Source organism: Glycine soja, chromosome 17 (genome assembly GCF_004193775.1).
Source record: "Glycine soja cultivar W05 chromosome 17, ASM419377v2, whole genome shotgun sequence".
Lineage (NCBI taxonomy): Eukaryota > Viridiplantae > Streptophyta > Magnoliopsida > Fabales > Fabaceae > Glycine > Glycine soja.
The window spans coordinates 10,983,471-11,006,971 of record NC_041018.1 but is presented as its reverse complement, the minus strand read 5'-3'; the positions used below and the strand labels follow the sequence as shown (position 1 = coordinate 11,006,971).

Sequence of the window (23,501 nt, the reverse complement as noted above, 5' to 3'; positions counted from 1 at the left end):
GCATAACAAATAATCTTGCATTTGTGGGTATCGTCCTTAGACTTATCCCGAATTTGATGGAGAATATCCACTTAAATTGGATATGAGTACGGGTACAAGTATTATATATATTTTTTTGACAATTTTTTTGTCACAACATATACATATATAATATATATTAAAGATTTTATTGCTATAATTTTTTAAAATATAAATCAATTAGCTTAATAGTTAAATAATTAAATAACAAACTTAAAATATACATTTAACTAAAAATATAATCGAGTTATTAATTTTTTAACTTTCATTTCTTTGTTATTCATTATATTTATATATTGTATGAATTAAAATACAATTAAAACTTAATATATAATTTGTTTAAAATATATAAATAAAGTAAAATTATAAAAAAAAAGTGTAGTGGATTATTCGTGAGTAGGGGTGGGAATAGACCAGACCGGCCTACAGGAGCCTACGACTTAACCTACATAAAGCCTGATCTGGAATGACCTATTTAATTAAAAGGTTTGGATTAGATTTTTTTAAAAGCCTATTGAATTAAATAGACCAGGCTTAGACTTATTAAAAAACCTTGTGTGTGTGTGTGTGTGTGTGTGTTATTAAAAAGCCTTGTGTCATAGTTGTTTTTAACTTAAGAGGATTGTCTAAGTGTTATCGAAAATAGTTATTAGAATTTTAATACTAATATCCATCTTAATAGTTTTGTATAAATAGTTTTAGTAGTAGTTTCAATAATAATGATTTCGATAATAATAAGAGACCAAGATCAGATAAAAGTAAAATTTAGAAAAGAAATGAAGATTGAATAGAGGTAAGGGTTCAATGAAATACAAAAAAGTAAACAAAAAAATTCATTAAAAATATGATGAATACATACATCGTGACTTTCGAATCAATAGTCATTTTCGTATGAGTAGTGTGAGTGGTGTATGAGGATTTGAGTGATAGTGATTCAATCTAATGAAAAATGATTGTCAAGGGTCTTATTTATATATTTCTAATATTAATGGATGAAATATAGAATTTTGACATGTGTATAATAGTTTTCTGACTACCTAATTCAAATGGCTTTGATTATCTTCGCTTGATATTTGTTGTTAACTGCTATAGACTTTCTTGAATTTGAACTTCAACTTTTTGTCTAAGCACTTCTCTTCTTCACATGTGTAATATGCTTTTGAAAACTACCTCTTTTAGTCTTTGCAATTTAGTATTTTTTTTTGTTTTTTATCCTTAAAAAAATTCTTGCAAATTAGGTTTGTTATGTTTTTTACCCTTATAACATTTTAGATAATATTTTTTTAACGGTTCAAAACGATCTAACCGTCCCCATCTGTGTTCAATAAAGACAAAGCTTCCTTCACTGAAGAAACTTGTGTTGTCGCTCCTTACCCATTTGGCTTCGAGGGAAACACAATCAATATGGGGTGAGATAGATGCTTGGATTTGCCATGGAGAGGTGTGACGTCGAGGTGGAGAATGGCTTTAATGGTGGAACAACTTAACTCATTCTCAAAACGCTTTTACTTGCAACCATTTTCGAAACCAAGAACAAAAATTATGGATTTGATTTTTAGTTTTAAAAAAGTCATCAACACCACCCCTTCATACATTTAAATGATCAATTTTGGTATCACCGTCACCGTCATCACCATAATCATTGACACCATCATCACCATTATCATCAACATCATAATTATTATCATTATTATCACTTTTGTTGTCATCGTCAATATTGTTGTCAATTGTGACTATTGCTATCACTATTATAAAAATACTTTTAAACTAATTTTAATAGAATAGAAAACTTTCAAAAGAAAAATTAAAACTAAAAATAAAAAAAAACAAAAACTAAAATTTAAAAACTAAAAACGTGTTATTGTTTAAAAAAAATCGAAATGACAACTAAAAATAAACTGAAACGGGACCTTAAAGTAATTGTGATTAGTTTTTCCTTTACACAATCAAATCTTTTCTTTCTAAGCTCTAACCTCCGAGTTTCAAACAGGCATGATTCCACTATATGCTTAAAATAAACCAATATATCGGGAAAAGATAATTAACACCATTAAAGCGGAGGGGGCACTCAATTTTATACTCCATGTGCAACCACTAACAACCAGTGGTCGTATAAGCACGTGATGTACTTGGACACAAGAGCTATCCCTATTTACTTATATTTAGATTAATGAGATAATATTATTTTAAAAAGAAAAAAGTTTCAGGAGTAAACTGTACGCAAAATTAGGGATATATATTTAATTATCATAATCATATCAATGATTATTATTTAAATGTACTCTGTATATTTTTTTTAGTGGAAAACCATATTGAATACAGTTTGAGGAAGAAAAAAAGAAAGTTCCACTAGTATCATCTGAAGAAAAAAATTATTTATCGTTTATTTATTATTTATCATTATTTATGATATATCCAGTGATGTACCCAAGACTAGTGAAGACAAATTATAAAAAAATATTGAAATCAGAGGGTTTCATTATTCAAATATAAAAGAAATAAATACAAAAACATATGATTTTACTTATAATTTTTGTAAAAAAAAAATAATTGTGAATTTTAAAAAATTAAGGGATGCAAGTGCATCCCTGCGCATAATGTAGGTCCACCAATGGATATATCTAGGAAAGTTATTTATAAAGTATATTTGTGTTAATAGTTTCTGATTTATCTATGAATTGCTTTTAATTTATTATAATAATATTGTTTTGATTATGAAAATAACTTAAAACTTGTATAATAATAGTTTGGATATTTTTTATTTTAATTATAAAAACAATTTATATAAATTACTTTTTAAAATAAATATTTAATTTATTGTTTATCAAAACCCTTACTGAAAATTGTAGTTCCTAATATATTAATATATATATAATATTAAATTATATCGGTATAACTTAATCAACTATTATACTATTTTATAATTTCATATAAAATAAGATTTTTATTGATCTGACTGTTAAATTATATCTATATATTATCAAAATTGTCTGTGCTAAATTTTGTCAAAATTGAACTATAATAAAAAAGTAATCAAATAATTATATTTTAGTATATTTTAAAAAATTATATTATATCAATTTTAATCTATATAAATAAAGTAACAAATAATTTTATATTAATATGAAATTTTGTATATAAAATTTATGTAAAAAAAACTTTCACTCCAACAATAAATTTTTAAAAAATATCATCCAACTAAAATTTATAAAATAATATAATAATTAACTATTTATATCCATTGAATTTCATCTCATATATATATATATGGAGGAATATTGAAAAAAGTGCTTGAGTGGGTCTAACAGTTAGGCACAGCAAGACATTTGAAAGTGAAAAAGCAGCAGTTTGTGATAGGCAAATACTGTATAGTTATTTGTTGGTTTCATCATTAGGTATATCTCTCTCTCAAATTAACTTTCCTTTTTAAGTGGAGGGAGAATTTATGAATGCCTTGCTTTACAATTTATTCCAGTGATAAATAAAAGGTTTGTTTAAGCGTGAAAAAAGCGAAAGTGCGGGTCACAGTTCCTTTTCATTTTATTTTGCCGTCTTTTTCTTTTTTCTTTTACTAATTTCTGAATACTAGATTAATAGACTATGCACTTATGTGTGTATTTAGGCAAATATTCACAAACTTAATTTTAAAATTAATTTTAATTAATGCTAGTATTAAATTTGAAGTACAAAAATCTACTCTTTAAATCCTTTTTTATATTTCAAAAATAAAGTTAAAACAAATTTTAAAGTAAAAATTTCATTTTAATATAATAATTATACTTTTTTAAAATTCTAATCAAATGTATTTTAAAAGTATCATTGAACGTGTATATCAATTGATATTAGATTTTTTTTACTTAATCATTATTCTCAAAGTTTAAGTACTAAATACGTAGCTTGTAAAAAAATATTAGATATGTAATTGTATTAAATGTTTAAAATAAAAATTTTCTTGTCCATCTTAATTTAATTTAAACAGGATTAACTTTGTGGACAGACTAAAAGTATGTGTTTTAAAAGTAAATTTAATTCTAAACTTTTTTTTTGGGTACAAAATTTGATTTTAACTTCTTACAAGTGGACATGATTTTTTTGTATATAAATAAAATAGCATCTACAATCTCAAACATGGAGTGATACTTATTACATACAATTGATGCCATGACCCTAACTTGCTATTTGCCTAATGGCTATTATGATATTGTCATACATGGCTTGCCTTAATAGACTGTCTACCATGCCTTTCTTTTCCTTTCCAAGATAGTTTCTTTGTTTCTTGGCAACCTATTTTACTTTTTCATTCACCTAATAAAATCATATGGTAACGTGTGGTGATTCTTTTCTTTATTTTTTCTTTCTTTTTTTTCCCCTTTGTCCATATTCACACATTATTATATATTTTTAAAATGGGGAAAGAAAAAGAAAGCCCCTCCCAACAACTTTAATACTATTTTATACATTTCTCCACCAGATTCCAACCAAAACCAAATAATTATTTCCGTTAAAATATTATTTCCGGCATTAAATATTAATTCATTAAAATAATTTTTAATGCCCCCAGTTCAGTATATCTCCTTTTCCTCCCCTTTATTTTTTAATCTCAATTTGGACAGTCTTAGGAAAGTTAGGAACCCAATTACCTGAACAACAAAAACAAAGGATTCATTTTATCTGGCCATTTTCATTTCCCTTGGAAACTCAAAATATTTCAAATTTCACTCTTTCTTTCTGCACAATATTTTCCCATCTATTTTTTTCTTCTTCTCAAAACTCACATATTAGTATTTTCTCCCACAAAATTTCAGCTCATAATTTTTATTTTTCGATTTCATCCAATCCTGCTAATTTATTTTTAATGACGAAATTTACGCAAATGGTGCAAAGGTGAAGATTTTCCACATCTTGTTTCATGCCCAGCTCCTCAAGCTAGCTTTTAATTTTGATTTTTCTCATTTCCTGGCTTAAATTTTTCATCTTTTCTAAAAGAAAAAAAATCATTTCCCAGCAGCATAGCATAGTAGTAGAAGTTTTGGGTGATTGAGTTTGAAGAAGAAGAAAAAATATGAGATATTGATGTGTGGTTTTACTTTATGTTACGTGTGAGTGGTACTACTTCTCAAGTGTTTGAACATGGAGACCAGTGGCGGTGTTAGCGGCGGCGTTACGCTGGTGGGATCGGATGCTCCGTCGGACTACCATGTAGCTCCGAGGACCGACAACCCGGCTCCGGCAAGCGGATCCACGACGCAGATTCCGGCGACGGCGGGAAGTGTTCCGCCGTCGCCACATCCGCCACACACGGCGGCGATGGAGGCGTATCCGGCGAAGATGCCGGCGAAAAAGAAGAGGGGCCGGCCGAGAAAGTACGCACCGGATGGGTCGGTGACCATGGCGCTGTCTCCGAAGCCGATATCTTCCTCCGCTCCGTTGCCGCCGGTGATCGATTTCTCGTCGGAGAAGCGCGGAAAAATAAAACCAACTAGCTCCGTGAGCAAAGCCAAATTCGAGTTGGAGAATTTAGGTAAGTAGTAAAGAAAATTCTATTTCTCTTTTATTCGTGATATTCATAAGGTTGACCAAATAGGTGGTAAAGAAAGAAGAAGGAAAATAAAGATTATGAGTTTCAATCTCTCAATTGATATTTTTATTGATAAAATTAATAAATTAATCATCAAAATAAATAAAAATTCATGACATTTATTAAAAAAGAAGAAGAAATAACCTGAGTTGAAGTGGTAGTACTTTGTTGTTAGTGTTGGAAAATGGAAAATAGGAATGAGAAAATGGGTTATAGGGAAGTGGAATGAGATGAGAGGGAGTGTGGGACCTTTGATTGTTGTCCTGAAAAAGTGAGTTAGCTTTGTGGGTCGGTGGAATCTCGTTATGTCCGTCGTTTTGGCAGTTCGTTCGTTCAAACTGATCCAATCCAAATCTTTCTACGTACTATGTTAGGTACTAAAATCTGCAACTCACGGGGAACAACTTATAGGAGGGAAATAAAATTGCTGATTTATTTTATTTTGAGGGGTTTCGTTTTTTGTAGTTATTTTGTTTTTGTGTTTGTGGTACTAGAATGCTAGTGTTGTGGGTGTTGCTTTCTAGGAGTTGTGTTGGCTAGGTGTAGAGTGATATGGAAGGACTTTAATATTGTTGTGCACTCACTCACTGTGTGTTTGTCAAGAAAGGTCCTAAGACCAAGTTGACATCATGCTCCGCTATTTAGTACTACTTAGTTGTTGATAGGTGATGCAATGCAATTACGTGGTCCTTCTTTCTGCTACTACTGCTTACTGGATGACAAGGCTAATATGGATAGGATTGTTTGTTGGGCTACTCTTGCATGCAAGCTAATATTATTTTCTGAGATTTAAATGGGAAATTAACAAAGTAACAAACTGTTTGATCGAAGAGTGTAAACGTATTAGCCAGGAAGTCTATTTTTCAATTCAATATAAAAAATCACCAAACAATAGACTAGGCTTCATGAAGTTATTTTCTGGGTATAAGATAGTAATATGATATTTGATATGTATTAGATGCATGATCAATATCTGAAGACCACTTTTCACAAACTGGTTTTCATAGAGCATTATTATTTTCAAATTTATTATTCCCTTTAGCCACTTTTTTTTTTTTGCCTATTCAATATGTGCTTACCTTTCTGCTTTTTTTTAAAAAAAAAAATGATATAAGCTTCTATTTTTGCTGAGGAAAGCAAGTTTTCCCAATTTGCATTTACATATGGAAGATTTAAATTTCTACGAAAACTCTTGGTTAAAGCTTGCCATTGGAATGGGTAGCTTTTGCAATAAGCATCATAAAATAATTTTTTGAATTATTTTGCAAAGGGTTTTTGGTATTTTTAAAACCCAACCTTATGCTGGGTTTTAAATTTGATTTGCATCTATTGAAAATAACAATTAGTTCTTGACATGCACTATGAAGATTGTTTCATGAAGCTACGACAAAATTATGTTTCAACTTTTTAAATTGTAACTGTAGTATAAATATTCCCATGCTTTATTTGGCCTATATTACAAATGCCTTGTAATAGAAACTGAGACTTTCTCATTCCCAATTTTTTTGTTAATTAATGATTTTTTTTACCCTTTTTAGGTGAATGGGTTGCATGCTCAGTTGGTGCTAATTTTACTCCCCATATCATCACTGTTAATTCTGGGGAGGTAAGTGTCAGAAATATCTATTGCCTTATATATGCTGTGCTCTTGTTGTGCAATGCAAATTAACATTTCTGATATTTATGGTCAGGGAATAGCCAAAATTATTGGTGGAATAGTATTATCTGACATTTTTCTTGGGTGGAAGCACAACTTTCACCAAAAATAGTCATTGCATCTATGATTTTTTTTTTTATCCTTTCCCCTTTCAAATGTTTCCTCTGTGGCCAGTTTTACAATCTTTTCATTGGTGAGATGACAAGGCCTAAGTTACATGCATGCCTTTTGCCATATGAAGTGATTAATTATCAAAAGAATGACAACCAGAGAGAGTATATGATTAATGACTTGTTAATTTCCAGGAATCACTGTATTCGTTTTCTTTTTGACTGGTAACTGGAAAATATTTTATATGATGGTTGACAAGTGACAAACTACTTTTCTTTTGGTTATTTTAGGATGTTACTATGAAGGTAATATCATTTTCTCAGCAAGGGCCGCGAGCTATATGCATTCTTTCAGCTAATGGGGTCATATCAAGTGTCACACTTCGTCAGCCCGATTCTTCTGGGGGCACACTGACATATGAGGTGAAACATTTGTGCAATTTGATAGTATCATGTTATTCCATGGAAAAAACATTGACTTTATTTTGTGTTATTTTATAGTATCTCTCATAGAGGAAGATTATATGCCTGCCACCCTGTTATCCTCTGAATTATTGGATTTTCTTTGACTGCATATTAGAGTTGTTCTTATGAGATTGTGTACAATCTAGTGGAAACTCTAGTTTCAATAAAAAATTATATTGGAAAATGCTCAGGAGCCTGGCAGATTTGTTTGAATCCCTAAACTTATTGAATTGTTTCTTGTTGGTTTTGTGGAGGAAATTATAAGAGAACAGAGGAGAGAAGAGAGACAATACATATGTGGAGGAAATAAAATTATTCTATTCTAATTCAAATTGTTCTCAGCAACGATACAATAAATAGTAAAAGATAAACTAGTTAGATAACAAGATATTAGCAAAACAGAATATTAAAACTAATTTTCTCCTTAAAGATAGGAACCACTTATTGACTAGGCTAATCTATTAAAACTGTTTTACTCCTGAAATAATATAGGAAACCAACTTATTTACCAAATCCTATATTAAAAACTAAAAAATAAAATATTATGCAGTTACAAAAGTATATCTTCAACATTTCTGAATGATGTGAGAAGAGAATTTTTCATCTAATTCTACAATTTAATAATCTGGACAGTAAAGAATGCTACCACTCCTGCCTTTCTGAACTTTGTTTTTGCATTTCATTTCTAGCATATCATTTATTTTTCATGCTTTTGTCTTTGGATATGTAGTTGCAGTGTATTACTCATGGCTACTGCTACTACTACTTACCTTACAATAGTTTCATTAAACCCAGTGAAAACTCTAGCTCGACCTGTTAAGTTCTTTTCACTCTGCATTCATATTTGAAAGTATTACTATCTCTTTATCCTTCTAAAACTACTATTGTCTATCACAAGAAGAAATCTAATCTTTCTTTCTGCTGTTTCTACAGGGACGGTTTGAAATTCTGTCTTTATCCGGCTCATTCATGCCAAGTGAAAGCGGAGGAACACGAAGCAGATCCGGTGGCATGAGTGTATCTTTGGCAAGCCCTGATGGACGTGTTGTAGGTGGTGGAGTAGCTGGTCTGTTGGTGGCTGCAAGTCCTGTGCAGGTAATGTATTCAATTTCACAAACATACTAGTAGCATGCATTAGATGAAAATTTAGTATTCAATAACAAGGGTACATGATTCTGACTTCTTTCTATTTTCCAATTGATTGATATGTATCAGGTAGTGGTAGGAAGTTTTCTGGCAGGAAACCAGCATGAGCAGAAGCCAAGAAAACAGAGACATGAGGTTATAACAAGTGTGATACCAGCTGCAGTTGTTCCAATCTCTACCCTTGATCCAGTGCCAATTCTATCAGCAGCGTCTTCCATCCGAAACGATAATTGGTCTGCTATGCCAGCAGAGGCCAAGAATAAGCCAGCTGACATTAACGTGTCGCTTCCTGCAGGGTAATTAACTTATAGATCTTCATTCCATCTGAATTTACATTTACTGCTGACAACATTGTAATGTGATGGATTCCTAGTTGTTGGCTTTGCTTTCCGTTGTTTGTTGTGTCTGTAATTGTTGACTTTCTACCGGGACCAGCATTGTTTTCAGAGGTTTACCAGCTTCCTGTTCTTGTAGAATTTGAGTTGGCTGATTAGGTATGCTTTTAATGCTGATGTTGTGACATGAACAACACTTTGATGTGATAGTTATTCATGAGAATCCATCTTCCCTTTGGAGTGATAGATTGCGCAATCCACGTTATTTCTATTAAGACAATATTCTTAATTTGAGAATGACCATTTCTATAATTATTGTACACCTTGTAACCACATAAGATTCTTGATCTGTTAAAAACTCAATCTGTTAGTTCCCATGTCTTGTAAATTGAGAATCGAGAAACTAATAGCAATATAACATAATATAAATTATAAAAGACGTTGTTAATTTTCTTCTATGTTTGAATCTGAGAACGTATTTAATCCTTACTATAAATATGCTGTATATATCTAAATAAATTTTTGGACACCGTTGGTTTTATTCTATGATTTTAGCTCTCTTCCGACAATCTAGGGGTGTTTTGCCGATAATGGCCGTATTATTCTTGATGCAGGTTTGTCTTTATGTAGATAAATGTGCCGTGAAGCTGGGTTTGGCATTTGCTTTGAATTATTTTAATTTTGTCAACGGCCATAATCTTCGGGCACGTAACCTCAATCTATTGTCTTGTATATATATAAATGTTTCTTGAACCTTGGTTTGACACCCGTTGGTTTGCAATAGTTTTTTTGTTTTATTATTTTTCTGGGTAATATAAATTTTTGTGGAAGGGGAAGTTGTTTGAGAGTGATATTTTGAGCCAACCCCACCCACTACTTTGGATTAGTTTAATCTTGCAAAGAAGTGAAGTTGTTCGGTCCATGTCCCTGTCTCACACTATGTGACCCACTCGGCTTCTCCCACTTCTAGCTAGTTCTTAATTAATTATATTGGATATGCATGCGAGGTTTTATTCATAGATAATTATATTCTCCAACCATTAAGATTGACTTAGGGGTGAGGAAGGAGGGATTTGAATAGTTTACATGATCTCATGGGTGAACTAGAAAACTTTATTGTCATTGTTATATTAAACTAAAAATAAAAATTGGGAAATGTATTCTCTTCCTCTTTATAGCATTAGAATGTCACTCATTTTTTTTGGTGAAGGAGGTCACTCATTGATACTGCAAAAAAAGCAGGAATACAGCAAAAAAAAAAAAAGGGTCACTCATTTCAGGGTTTACTACCATATTACATGCACAAAACTACTACACACCCTTTTGTCAAAAAAAAAAAAAACTAGTACACCCTTGCACAGGTAAGAGTAGATCTCTGTTTTTTTTTTTTAAAATGTAACGTTGATTAAATGACAACTTAGTTAAATGGGTAGTTGATTTAGGTAAAACATGTAGACATGTACTACACATTTGATCTACTCCTATATTTTCAATTTTAGATAGTAATATCCTCACTTTTCCAACTCAGTTAATTCATTTTTTTTTTCATTTCTCTCGTTGCACGGTGATCTCTCTACACACAATTTATCAGAGTGTAGATATATTTTCAAATTTTATAATTTCTCAATTTAATTTATTTTTATTATAGCAACTATGACTATTTTTAAATTTAAATTGTATTAACTAGTGTTATTATTATGAATATGTTTTTTAATAAACCCTGGACAACAGGCAGTGGCATATCCAAAAATTCTTTCTAGCGGGCAAAAAAATTTATAATATTTTCAAAGAAAAAATAATTCAATTTTTACAAAATACGCAATATATAGCAAAAAAAATCTATAAAATACCTATGTTTTTTTTTATAAATTACAATTTCTCTTTACATATTTTTAAAATATTGTATGATTTTTTCATTGTCAATACTATAAAAATTTTAAAAAATAAAGTGATAAAGTTTAATACCAATATATTCTCTCTTTTATCTCTTATAATTTTTTACATTCGTTTAAAGAAAAAAAATGTTTCATGGGAGCAAAACTAATTTTTTTATGGGAGGAAAAAATAAATATTATATATATATATATATATATATATATATATATATATATATATAAAATGTAAAAAAGGAAATCTTGTGGAGACAATTACTCCCACACCTAATAAGGTTAATCCCACACAACACAATGAATGAAGATTCAAATTTACATTAGAAGCTTATGCCCACATTTTATAAGGGCAAAACTATTTTTTTTATGGGAAAAAAATAATTATTATTATATATATCATGTAAAAAAGGAAATTTTGTGGGGACAATTGCTCCCACACCCAACACCTAATAAGGTGGATGAACCATTCACAACAGACCTCCCAAAAACACAAGTCTTCAAAATTAATTATTATGAATACCTTATTATTTTCTCATTCAAATTAAATTGTACTTACCAACAAGAGATGGGTATAACAAAAGAGATTGTTAGTCCCTCACAACAGGAAGGTTCAAATTTTCAGTAGAAACTTATGCCCACATTTTATAGGGTCCGAATTTGGATATTTAGTAAAACAAAAGTAAATTTAAGGGTTCATTTGAGGTTGTTATGAATTTTTAGTTTTTGGTTTTTAATTTTTAAATGTAATTTTGAAAATAAAATACATTTGACAATAATAAAGTTGAAATGATTTTAAACTCATTTTTGAAACACTTAGACATTCATTAAAAAATGTTTTGTGGATAGATTTTTAGTTTTTAAAAAAGCACACACTATATTTGATATGGTCCTTTCTATTACTACTATGCTACAACACTTGACACAAGCATTAACACCATTGTTATCACTACCACTGATTATAGTCAACAATATCATCGCTATTGTCGTCGACACCACTACCAACAACAACAACAACACCACCACTGCCACCATTCCTACCAACAATGCTATCACCACCATTGTTGTTGTATTAATTGTTGACGTTCATTGTTGTTGTCACATTGTTATTACTGTTATCATCACACAAAAAATACACTCTAAAACTAATTTTAATAGGATAGGAAACATTTAAAATGAGATGATTTTGAAAATAAAAATGAAAGAAAAAACTAAAACTAAAATTTAAAAACTAAAAACTAGTTTTTTTTATAAAAAAATGAAATTCATAACTAAAAACTACTCCAAATGGACCTAAACATTTTAACCATAATTTTAATTATTTTGTCATTTTTTAAAAATATATAAGACTAAAAAAGCATGAAATATATTTGATAAATGATAGTAATAATTTAACAATAAAGGTTGTATTATATATTTAAGCAAGGATTTAAAAGTAATTTTATAATAACGGGTACCCATGGGCACAGCCGCACAGTACCTTATTTGCCCCTTCCTTGTGAAAATACTAGTTTAAATTATCTATAAATACCCACTTAATTATCCATCATCTGTCTATTTTGAATTTTACTGAGCTGGTATGGATATTTTTGTCATCCGGCCATGGGAAACGGTAAAAGAATTAAACCATATTTCATTTAAAGTTCTAACAAGTTCTATTATTTTACAAATATTATCGTTATAATGACATTATTATCCTTGAATTTAAAACAAATTAAATGTTATTTTTTATTAATTTAATTTAATAAAAATATAATAAAATGATTTTAGTTTATATAATCAAATAATTATATATATATATATATATATATATATATATTATTCCGTACATAAAATATATAAAAAAATCTCACTTTTGGAATTTTGCGTTTGGAGAAGTCCCCGCAAAAAATGATGAACTGCTAATGTTCCGAGTCATTTGCCAAACTATATAACGTCTTTGCAAGCCACAGCTCGCTGTGCCGCCAGGAAATTTCCTACAGCGTAAAAAGGAGACATTAAACTTAATAACTTCTTGATCAATGATCATTAATGCTTGGAGGCTTCCATTACTTGGAACATAAGTACGCGTTTCATTGACACACACACTACATGAATCTTTCCTAGAAATAATCCCCTAAGCGACTTTATTAAGAAAACCTCATAAAATATTGAACAAAAATTCACTATATATACATCGCGATATTCGAAGTTGGTACACAAGTACATCAAAACATGATCATTAAATAGTTTTTGTAGATATGGATAGGATACTAGTAGTAATACCTGTAATTTTGTGCATAGTTGGAATCTCGGTTCACAATTCAAAGTCATCAACCTCTTTGCTTGTGTTTTTTGTGATTAACACGATAATTTTCTCTATTCTCGTGGGAAGTCGCAAATCATCTTTAGCAGAAGTTGACATGGCTTCGCCTTTACTACCATCTTTTTTTGAAGTAGCGGGAGAAGCACAAGGTGGCTTTTTAGAGAATGCAACGTATGATAAAGTTGATGAAAGTAACGATGGATATCATAAATCTCTATTTAATATTGAAGATGAAAGTGTAGACAATGTTGATGAAATTACAACGCAAGAGCAAGAAGAATCCGATGATAATCTGAAGACAAGAATTGAAAGCTTCATCGTGAAGGTCTACAAAGGATGGATTGAGGAGAGCTACTGGGATAAATATGGCATAGACATGTGAATTGGAAGTGAAACTATGGTTTAACTTGGATCTAGTTTTTCTTAAATGAAGTATTTTTGTATGATTAGTATTAGCTTCTAATTAGCTTTCTTTTGTATTTTTTTTAATCATTGTGAAAGCTTAATATAATTTGTAAAAGTGTTTGATCTAGTCAACCATGCTACCTTTATAATGTAAGTACATATAAGGTAACTCGTTTGTAAAATTGATTTTAAGGTGAAGTGATTTATGTTTAATTATTTTTATTTTAAAAAAATAGTAGTAAAATTTAAAACAACTTTTTTATCCAACAAAAACTTTCGAGTTAAACAAGCTCCCTAGTTGTGGCTAAGGGTAAAGAGTGACCTAGTCCCCTTCTAGCACCAATATTCCCACCTTGAATCCACATGTTAACTTGTTGGCAAATGTGTCAATTCATTTTAAGTAGTAAAAGACTCACAAATCTGAGTGTCGAATTCACAAGGATTTTGATTTTACTTAAAGTGATGCAAACTCAATTATTAAACAATTAGAAGAAGTAGAAGAGATAATAAATTGTAAGTGTAAAAATTTGGGGGGAAAGGAAAAGAAACAGATAGCAAGAAAAAAAACAATAATTTAAATGCAAAAAGATGATTTCAGAATGTGATTATGTTGGGGGCATAACATGTCAAAACTACTTGTGATGCAAGTTAATGATTTTCTCTATCTAATGAAATCCTTGTTTCCACCCACATCTACTAAGACACTCTATATTTGGTTTCCCACATAAAGAGCCTAATTTATTTATTTTTTTCTCCCAACTTTCTTTACAAAGATAAAAATAATAAATCGCATTAAGATCAGAAATGTATGAAATAGGCTAAACGAATGTCAATTTATTTCTAGCAATGATTTCATTTAGATATTCTTCCATAGTTCTTTAGAAAAATAACCATTTTTCAATGCATTATCCCTTAAACACTATATGAATAATCAACTCATAATAAATAGAGAAGTACAGAGAAAAGAGTAGTAAAAACAAAATTGTATTAAATAGATAATAGAAAGAGTTGCATTTCAAGAGTTTGCCTGCCAACAATGGGAGTTTAGCCTCTCACCATGAGAGACTTTACACTTTAGGGGCTAATGTGGATGGAAGAAGGGATTGGATGGCTAAAAGAAATAAGGGAGGAATGGCTAGAGAAAGAGGATTTCCCCTATTAGAGATGCTCAGGCTTTGGATATTTTCAAGCTCTCAGACTCGGTGTGTCTTCCCCTCCTGCTTCTTACTCCTTTTATAGGCCTAAAGTAGTTTACTTTTCACACTGACTTCGTGCTGAGCGCGCACTTCTGGGTTTAGGGAGAATGTCGGTTTAATCATGCGCTTAGCACGGTGTTCGTGCTAAGCGCGACCTTGGGCTTTCTCGTGGGCCTTCTTCATGCTAAGCGTGAGCTGGTCGCTAAGCGAACAGACGTGTTGAGCCGGTCTTATGCACTAAGAGAGCTGTCCAATTCTTTCAACTTTTCTTTAAGGTTTTTTCTTTTAGTTTCTGCATCAATTTTCCTCTAAAGCACTTAAAATCTTCTTCTTTTTACTTCTACTGATAAAAAATTGCAAAGATATTAATTTCTTCATTATTTCATTAAAAACAATAGTAAAGTGAAGAAATTGTAATCATTCTTAACCAAAAATAACTATTAAATTAACTCAAATTTCGCAATTATTAGATGACAACATAAGAGGTATTATCCGTTTTGGTACGTAGTGACTTCGTCATGATTTTGTCTTGAGAAGACGCTCGATGAGTTAGAGGAGGAGAATGTTTATGAAGTACCCTTGGCCTTAACTCTAAAGCAATATTGGGTTTTTGGTCTACTAGAACATCTTTCTCTATAGACACAACACAACTCATATATTCTCTTGTTATGAAATAGATCATGCAACAAACTTACATTTAAAAAAGAAAAAAGAAGAAGAAAAAAGGTAGTTGATGATTGTTGTGCATGCTTATTTTGTGCACTCATTTTACACAACAAATATATACTTTTTCCTTAATTATTGTTTAATTTTGTCCTAGTTAGTTAGAATTTAATGCTTTCTTAGATTCTACTTGTTATACATGAATTTTTAGCATTTATTAGCAGAGTGCTAGTCATAGAGAGAGAAAGAAGTTGCTAGAGAATAGAGCTTGCCTAACAAGGAGGTTCGTGCAAAGAAGGTCACGTTGCAGCTCAAGAATGAAAGAAGAGAGCTAGGTCATTTTGTAGAACTCACCTAGCAAGTGTAGCTTGACCAGCAAGCAGATCTCACTGGGTGGAAGAAATTAGACTTAATTTTTGGGATTTCTGAAAAACTCACTCAACGAATGGATCACGCCTAGCGGATCAAGCCTACAGAGTGGTGACTTTTGGAATTCACAAAGAGCTCACCCAGGGAGTTGTATTCTCCTATCGAGCAATGCTTTATGTGAACTGACAAGAAAAAAGCTCATGGCCCATCATAAAAAGGCACATTCTCTTAGGATCAGGGGCATCATTTTAGGGCTTTGAGAAGGGTGTAAACATGATTTCATTGACCTCTCTTCCATTTTTCTTCATTGTTCACCCATTTTTCCTTTTAATACTCATTTTGTAAAGTCTCTCATGACACTGAGAGGCTAACCTATCCATTATTGAGAGCTTGGATGCAAAAAAAATCTGTGATTTACTACTCATTTAATGTTATTTCAATGTTATTGCTTTCTTTTTGTGTTTATTGTTTTGTTTATGGCTTGATCATCCATGTGCATGTTTGTTATAGCGTGATTAATTGATTATCACTGGGAAATGTTTTTATACTAAGAACTGAAAAGGGATTCTAATTAACTCATATCTAGGGATAGAATGGTGTTGATTAGCCTTTTTATAAACCATTGCTCTTAATTAAACCATGTGGTTTAGCCTTCTAAGGGATTAAGAACGGAAAGTGATTTAGGCTTTTTCACATGAGGGAGTGCTAGAGTGGATTAGTTGATTAAGGTAATAGTTGACATTGCATTGAATGGTGAAAAATTCTTAACATTACATCAAGAGATCTTTTGGTAAGCCAAACACCTAACATTTCCACAAATTTTGCACTAAATCTTCTTTTGCCCTTAAAATGTTTGTGTTTTTGTCTCTTTGAACTTTGCCTTGTTTTTAATGTCCTTGTTTAGTATTGAACGTTAAATTTTTTCATTCCTATCTTAAAAATTAATCAAATTAAATTATACATTTCTTATAACATTTGGTTTTACACAAATTGTTTAGTACAACTTAGTCCATGTAGACACGACACTCGAACTTTCCGTTTATTTACTAATTGCATAATTTGGTCCACTTTCCAAATGATTACCAATAACTCATTTCCTATGTTTATTTGTCATGCATTTTAGTTCACAAACTTATTCATGTGCAAAAGCTAAACTGTTTCATATAAAATTTTAGCATATTTAGAATGACAATGCAAACCATAACTATGTTTCGAATCCATTGGTGGGATGATCTACATTAATAGAAGGAACTCGTAAGAGTTGGGAACATGTTTCCAAATATTCACCACTACCAAAAAAACATAACCCAAAAATAGAAGCTACAACAAGTTTCTATAAAATAGTTTTAGATCATCATCAAATCTCAATCTTTTTATGTATGTTAGTTTATTTACTTTTATGATAACTTTCTTAAAAGTCATATCAACAATGATATATAGTTGAATGATAACTCAGAATATATATATATATATATATATATATATATATATATATATATATATATTCACCTGCCATATATCTTTACCATGGGCCAAATGTTAATTACCCAGAAAAATATTTTTAATATATTTTACACATTAACTAAAATTGATTAGAATTTACAAAATAATGAATCGTGCTCTTAATTTTTTTTAATGGCTGATCAAATATTTTAAAAAAATCCTTAAAGAAGCACAAGGTGTATCTCTATAGGATCCATCAAAAGTCACTGTGCCACACCACCCACTCCTCCCTGTCAACACCAGCTCACTCCACTCATCCCACACCTCCAAGATAGGAAAAGGAATTAAGAATTAGTTTGTTTAAACTTAAAAAAATCAACTTTAAAAATTAAATATTTTTTAAGAAACATAAAATTTGCTTCTTAAAATAAGCATAAAACTATTTTTTTAAACAAAAGCAATTTAGACAAATATACTAAAAATCAGAAAAATTGCTTAAAACAAGAAAAAACTGATAAACAAATAAATTTAAACAAATTATTATTAAACTATGCATTTATTTCAACAAATAAATTTAAACAAACTTATCCTAAATAACCATGAAGAAAGAGGTTCCTTCTCCCTTTGAGTCATTTTCAGGAATATTTTTTAATGAATTCCACCATACCATTTAAAAAAAAATCTCTTAAAACATCTTCTAATTCCTCACTTTCCACACCACAACACTACACCGGTTGTCACCCTTGTGCTCTTAATAAATCAGAAAAATTCATGTATTCTAAAAAGACTATTAGTTCAGTAAAAAAAAAAACTGTTAGCAGTAAGTGTTTACAAAATAAAATGTGGGGTAACATTTCTCATTTTTAATGCTATGACTAATATGATAATGCTCATTCATTATTCAATGGTACAAAACATTTTATTATTTGCTCTTCAAAGTTCAAACATGTAAGAACTTCTTAATAAAATGATTCTTCAATACAACTAAATAAATGATCCTTTTAATATGGAAATTCTGCCTCTCCGGTGCTCGGTAGATGATCACGTAAGATGGGATGGGACTAGGACTGGAAAGAGGGTGTTGAGCAACTATTTCGTCTTTATTAACCTTACTTTACTTACTTTACTGCTCTGAATAAGAATTGAAATTCATTCACTTCTAAACAAACAATCAATATCTAGCCAACAGGTTCTAACTATCCAAATATTATTATACAAACTCCAAAAATTGAAGAAGCAAATATTACATGAGAAACATTTTGATTCAGCCATATTAGTTACTATGTAATGCGTGTTCCAAATGTTTTTAACCAAGACCTGTGCCTGCCTCCTTGCGAGGTGCATCAGCCTTAATGCGGGGTGGCCTGACAATTCGGTCAATGAGACCATATTCAAGAGCTTCCTGTGCGTTGAAGCGTTTCATCCTGCTCAGGTCTTTGGTAATCTGAAGAGATGCATTAGAAATTAGCTTCGTAATCAATAAAACTTATGATCTCGAGCTGTGATATAAATACCGGGAAGGAAGGAATTAAGATACACAAGCAAAAAATGGACATGGATGTGAAATAGAAAAACTGAAAAAGAGACATAGAAATAAGTGTTGAAAGTCAAAGTTGAATTTGACTTCAACTACAAGGAAAAGCTAATGATTTTTTTTAAAGATGTTTTCTTCTTTCTTTGAAGTTGGTTAGTCAAGCAAATATACAATCATGAGATTCAAACCACAACAGAAGTCACAAACTCATTTATCTCCATGTATTTCATTGTTGGATGAACTGACCTTCTCAAGAGGCTGACCTGTTTTCTTAGACAACTCATTGAAAAGGTAATCTCTGATTCTAAGAAGTTCATTTGCTTCATTCTGAATGTCATCGGCCTGACAATTTTCATGATGTTAACCATCAAAGTAAAATCAATCCCATTCATACATCAGAGGTGATATTGATGTCCTTTAGACAGAAGACAGACATACCTGTCCACGAGCAGCTCCAGCTGGAGATGTAAGGGCAACTCTTGATAGAGGCATTGCAGAACGATTACTCTTAATACAGCAGAACAACATAAAAAGATTAATAGATCATCAGAACTATTTCATGAAACTAGAGAGGTCAACGGACTCAATACAATGAGCTAAAGGCACAAACTGCATAAAATCTATTCGACTTGGATGTTGCAACACAACAGAATGGAGCAAAAAAAGGAAGCTTAGGAATCAAAATTATGATGGAATTAATAGCTGAAAAAGTATTTCAATGTTCATTACAAGACTTATCAGTTTTTCAATTGTAACATACAGTACAATAATTGATATTACTGATGATATGGTCATTCATGAAAGACAAGGTTATGACATGCTCTTGCTGGCCACAGAAGAAGAGAAAGACACTTGATATATTTTTCTCTTTTGGGGATTGTATATAAGGATTTAATGTGTTGTTTCAAATGTATACGATGTCAAGCATAATTTTTAATCATACACAAATATATCATGTATGATATAGAGACAACTCTCCTGTAAAAAAAAAGGTCCTAAAGTCCATACAACATAGGACATGTTTGATTATATTAAGAATAGAAATCTCTAATCATATAAAGCCTTACTAGGATAGACTTGACTTCTATAGGTAATATTAATATTAATAGATAGTGATAATACAGTACCTTTTCTCCAGCTGCAAGGAGAAATGCTGCAAGACTATAAGCATAGCCAACACAGTGGGTGGCTACAGGACTTTGCAAGCTCTGCATGGTGTCATATATAGCCATGCTTGGTGTAAGCTGCAAAATTTGTAAGCTTAAACAAGTTAAAAACCATGACTAATTATCAACATGAAGCAAGGAATAAATGATTTAATTGATTTATCATTTAACACTAGAACCATAAGAGACTTACATCACCACCAGGACCATTGATGTACATATAAAGCTTCTTGGAGTTATCTATACTGTCAAGATACAGCATTGTCGCCAATATTTGGTTACTAAATTCTTCATCTATCTCTTGTCCAATGAAGATAACACGTTCTCGATACTGCACCAATAATGCACTAGTTTTTGTACTAATTAACTTTAAAAAAGAGATGAATACCTAAAGGAAACTTGAGGTTCACATGTGAATAATGATCTATACCTATGTGATACAAAGAAAACCAGCATCTGTTATGTGAGAAGTGGAAAATTAATAACATACACCAAGGTGTAATAACTTACAAGGGCATTCCATACATCAACCCATTGCCAAGTTCCTTCACCAGGTGTCCTATAGGGGACTTTAGGAGTCCCTATGGGCATCATTCGAATACGTGCCATTGATGGATTGTGGTTAGCATACCTGAAAACATGAGAAGCGTATAGTTTGCATCAGTTTGTTTCCAACAATATATAATATTTGTGACAAACACTTCTACAAAGTGTAACATAGTGTGCACTCCCAAGTAGTGTGTAAAACATGTTGCATTCATACTTTTACTAGGTCAAAGATTATTAAGAATGCTCTTTAAAATTCACATCTGTAAAACTGAAGATATATTGATAGAACACCTATTGATAAATTGAAGAACAGGATTATTAAATCACAGAATACAGTAGAATTTGTTGTCCCATAGTAAAAGGCTCCTATAGAGATGAGTTCAAATTTTCTATCCAAATTACCCAAAAAACACTCACCTACCCCCGTATTTACCTATTACACACCTATGTAATTGCTCCTAACTTTCTGCCCTTGACTGTCAACATGGCATTACTATTCAACATATTCTAATAATATACATAACTGCTAATGATAGTTATTATTATTTTAATATGGAATTGCTTTTACTTTCTGCTCATAACTACCCTAACTGTCTCCAAGGCTGAAAGTAGGAAGTTGGTTCTTCCTCATTCTTTAGCCACTTTAATAGCAATTAGTTCTCCATCTTCATTTAGGGCTTCATTATATCCCAAAATTAACAATCTTAATTGTTTCTCTGCACATGGACATAAGGGATGGAATTTTTCTCCACACCTGAAGCATAAACCCTTGCTTTTCATTTCTGTCAATCTTGGTGTGTTACATGGCGCAGGCCTCTGCTTTTCAAACCCTGCAACCAAGGCTGCCATAAATTTTCCCGAAGTCAAAGGTGCCTCAAATTCTCTCAATAAATTAAACCAATGGATTGTTGACTCTTCCATACTTGGTTTTTCCAATTTAATTTTGACAACCTCACTTGCTCTGAACTTCAAAATTGGTTTTAGCCTTTGTGGTCCATCCAATTGGGTCTTCTTTATCCTTCCACCTTTTTTACTGGCACACGATATTTCACCAAAACTGTGATGATAATCCAAATTAGACCCATTTCCGGAAGAATCTCTCTCATTGCAGTTAGAACTTTCATGTTCATCCTTTGGATGTTTGCCCAACACCTTCCTTAACAGCATCTCAGTCATGGAAATTTCCATACATCCTATCTTTTCTTCCATGCAAGCATCAATTTTAGCCTTCAACCCTTCAAATTTTTCCTCCAACAACATATGCTCAGTCACATTAGTCATGGTGAAATGATGAATTCAATTGCCACAGAACATCCACTTTAGAATCCGGCAAGAAGGACCAAAATGATAGAACACCAATTGTTAAATTGAAGAATAGCATTATTAAATCACACAAAATACATAGAATACAGCAGAATTTGCAGCCCTAGAGTCAGAGATGAGTTCTCTGTCCAAATTACCAAAAAAACAACACTCCTATCCCCCTATTACACACATATTTAATACATTGTAACTGCTCCTAACTCTCAGTTGCCATCATATATGATATCATGTTATGGCCACTATGAACTTGGTTGCTGTTTAAAATTACTCGCTAATCCAATAATAATAATACCAATAATTATAAGATAAGTAGGATTTGCTTCCAGAAGCAAGGAAAACTGTATTGGAGTGGAAGTGTCACATTTGCAGGTTCAGGGAATTAGAGCCTGTAAACCTACCAGGCTCATTAACAAAATACTATAGCAGAAATGGAGCACATCAACTGAGCAAAACATGACAAATACACAATTTACCTCGCATGAAAAAAAAAGAGTTACGAAGAGGAAAAAAAGAAGGAAATAGAGCTTATTCCTCTCATAAAAGATGTAAATCGCAAGCGTACAATTCTAGTTATTTAATCAATTACTCGCCAATACAAATGGAGGAATAAGAGTAGCAATTCAAATCCAAAATATCATAAACTCATGTTAGGAATAATCTAGCAAGGTTTAGCGCAGCGAAGAATGCACCAATTCTGAATAAGGCACACGCCAAAAAAAATAATCATATAACCGAAAAGAAAGGAAGATGAATTGGAAATAGGGAGTGAAGGTTACCGACAGTGAAGAGTGTTGTGAACTTTTCCATAAAATTCAGCGGTTACGTTAGGTCTTGCCGCTCGGAAAGAACCTAGAATTGAAAACGGTGAGCCAGCAAGCACAGAGACATAGAGAGATTGAAAAATAACAACAAAGAGAGGGAATGAGACACACTCGCAGCTTGAAGTTTCAATCCGGAATAGAGCTTTGTGGCAACACTGCAACGGCAAAAGAAAGAACACAGTAAGCATTAGTCAAATTAAAGAGTGAATTGTATAATTTTGAAGGAAAGAGAGAGAGAGATTGTAACCTAGAAGTAGGAGGAGGAGAAAAACGAGGTGCGGAACCGGTGGTGTAAGGTGCCACCGCCATGTTCAAGAAGTGAATAAGAGAGAGCGGATAGGGAACAAAAAACCAAAATCTGAAGAGTTACTTGCAAGAGAAATGAAGATGAATGAAGGAACATCAACCACAATGCCGTTTCGATCCTCCTTCTCCTAAGTTTTATACTCGTTCGAGTGTATTTCTTCAGGTAAATAAACATTTATTCTGAAATAAACATTTAATCTAAGTGACCAAGTGTGCTATTACTGAT

General features: G+C 31.5%; 2 protein-coding genes across 3 annotated transcripts; one reads left to right on the top strand and one right to left on the bottom strand.

Moving 5' to 3' along the window:
- Positions 1-4,605: 4,605 nt before the first annotated feature.
- On the top strand, positions 4,606-10,231 carry LOC114393868 (AT-hook motif nuclear-localized protein 1-like). The gene is made up of 6 exons (XM_028355335.1): positions 4,606-5,539; positions 7,135-7,202; positions 7,655-7,786; positions 8,762-8,923; positions 9,044-9,270; positions 9,924-10,231. Exons 1-6 carry the CDS (start codon positions 5,149-5,151, stop codon positions 9,937-9,939), a joined length of 996 nt encoding a protein of 331 aa, XP_028211136.1. The 5' UTR covers positions 4,606-5,148; the 3' UTR covers positions 9,940-10,231.
- Positions 10,232-18,657: 8,426 nt separating this feature from the next.
- On the bottom strand, positions 18,658-23,429 carry LOC114394222 (ATP-dependent Clp protease proteolytic subunit-related protein 2, chloroplastic-like). 2 transcript variants are annotated; one of them, XM_028355883.1, is made up of 9 exons: positions 23,217-23,425; positions 23,081-23,124; positions 22,925-22,997; positions 20,787-20,907; positions 20,470-20,607; positions 20,238-20,354; positions 19,549-19,617; positions 19,357-19,452; positions 18,658-19,020 (listed from the first exon to the last, which is right to left on the bottom strand). In XM_028355883.1, the coding sequence occupies exons 1-9, from the start codon at positions 23,276-23,278 to the stop codon at positions 18,883-18,885; spliced, it is 858 nt and encodes a 285-aa protein (XP_028211684.1). In that variant the 5' UTR covers positions 23,279-23,425; the 3' UTR covers positions 18,658-18,882. The 2 variants fall into 2 exon arrangements, with proteins under 2 accessions (XP_028211684.1, XP_028211685.1); XM_028355884.1 differs by having other exon boundaries at positions 18,825-19,020; positions 19,374-19,452; positions 23,217-23,429.
- Between the last annotated feature and the right edge of the window lie 72 nt (positions 23,430-23,501).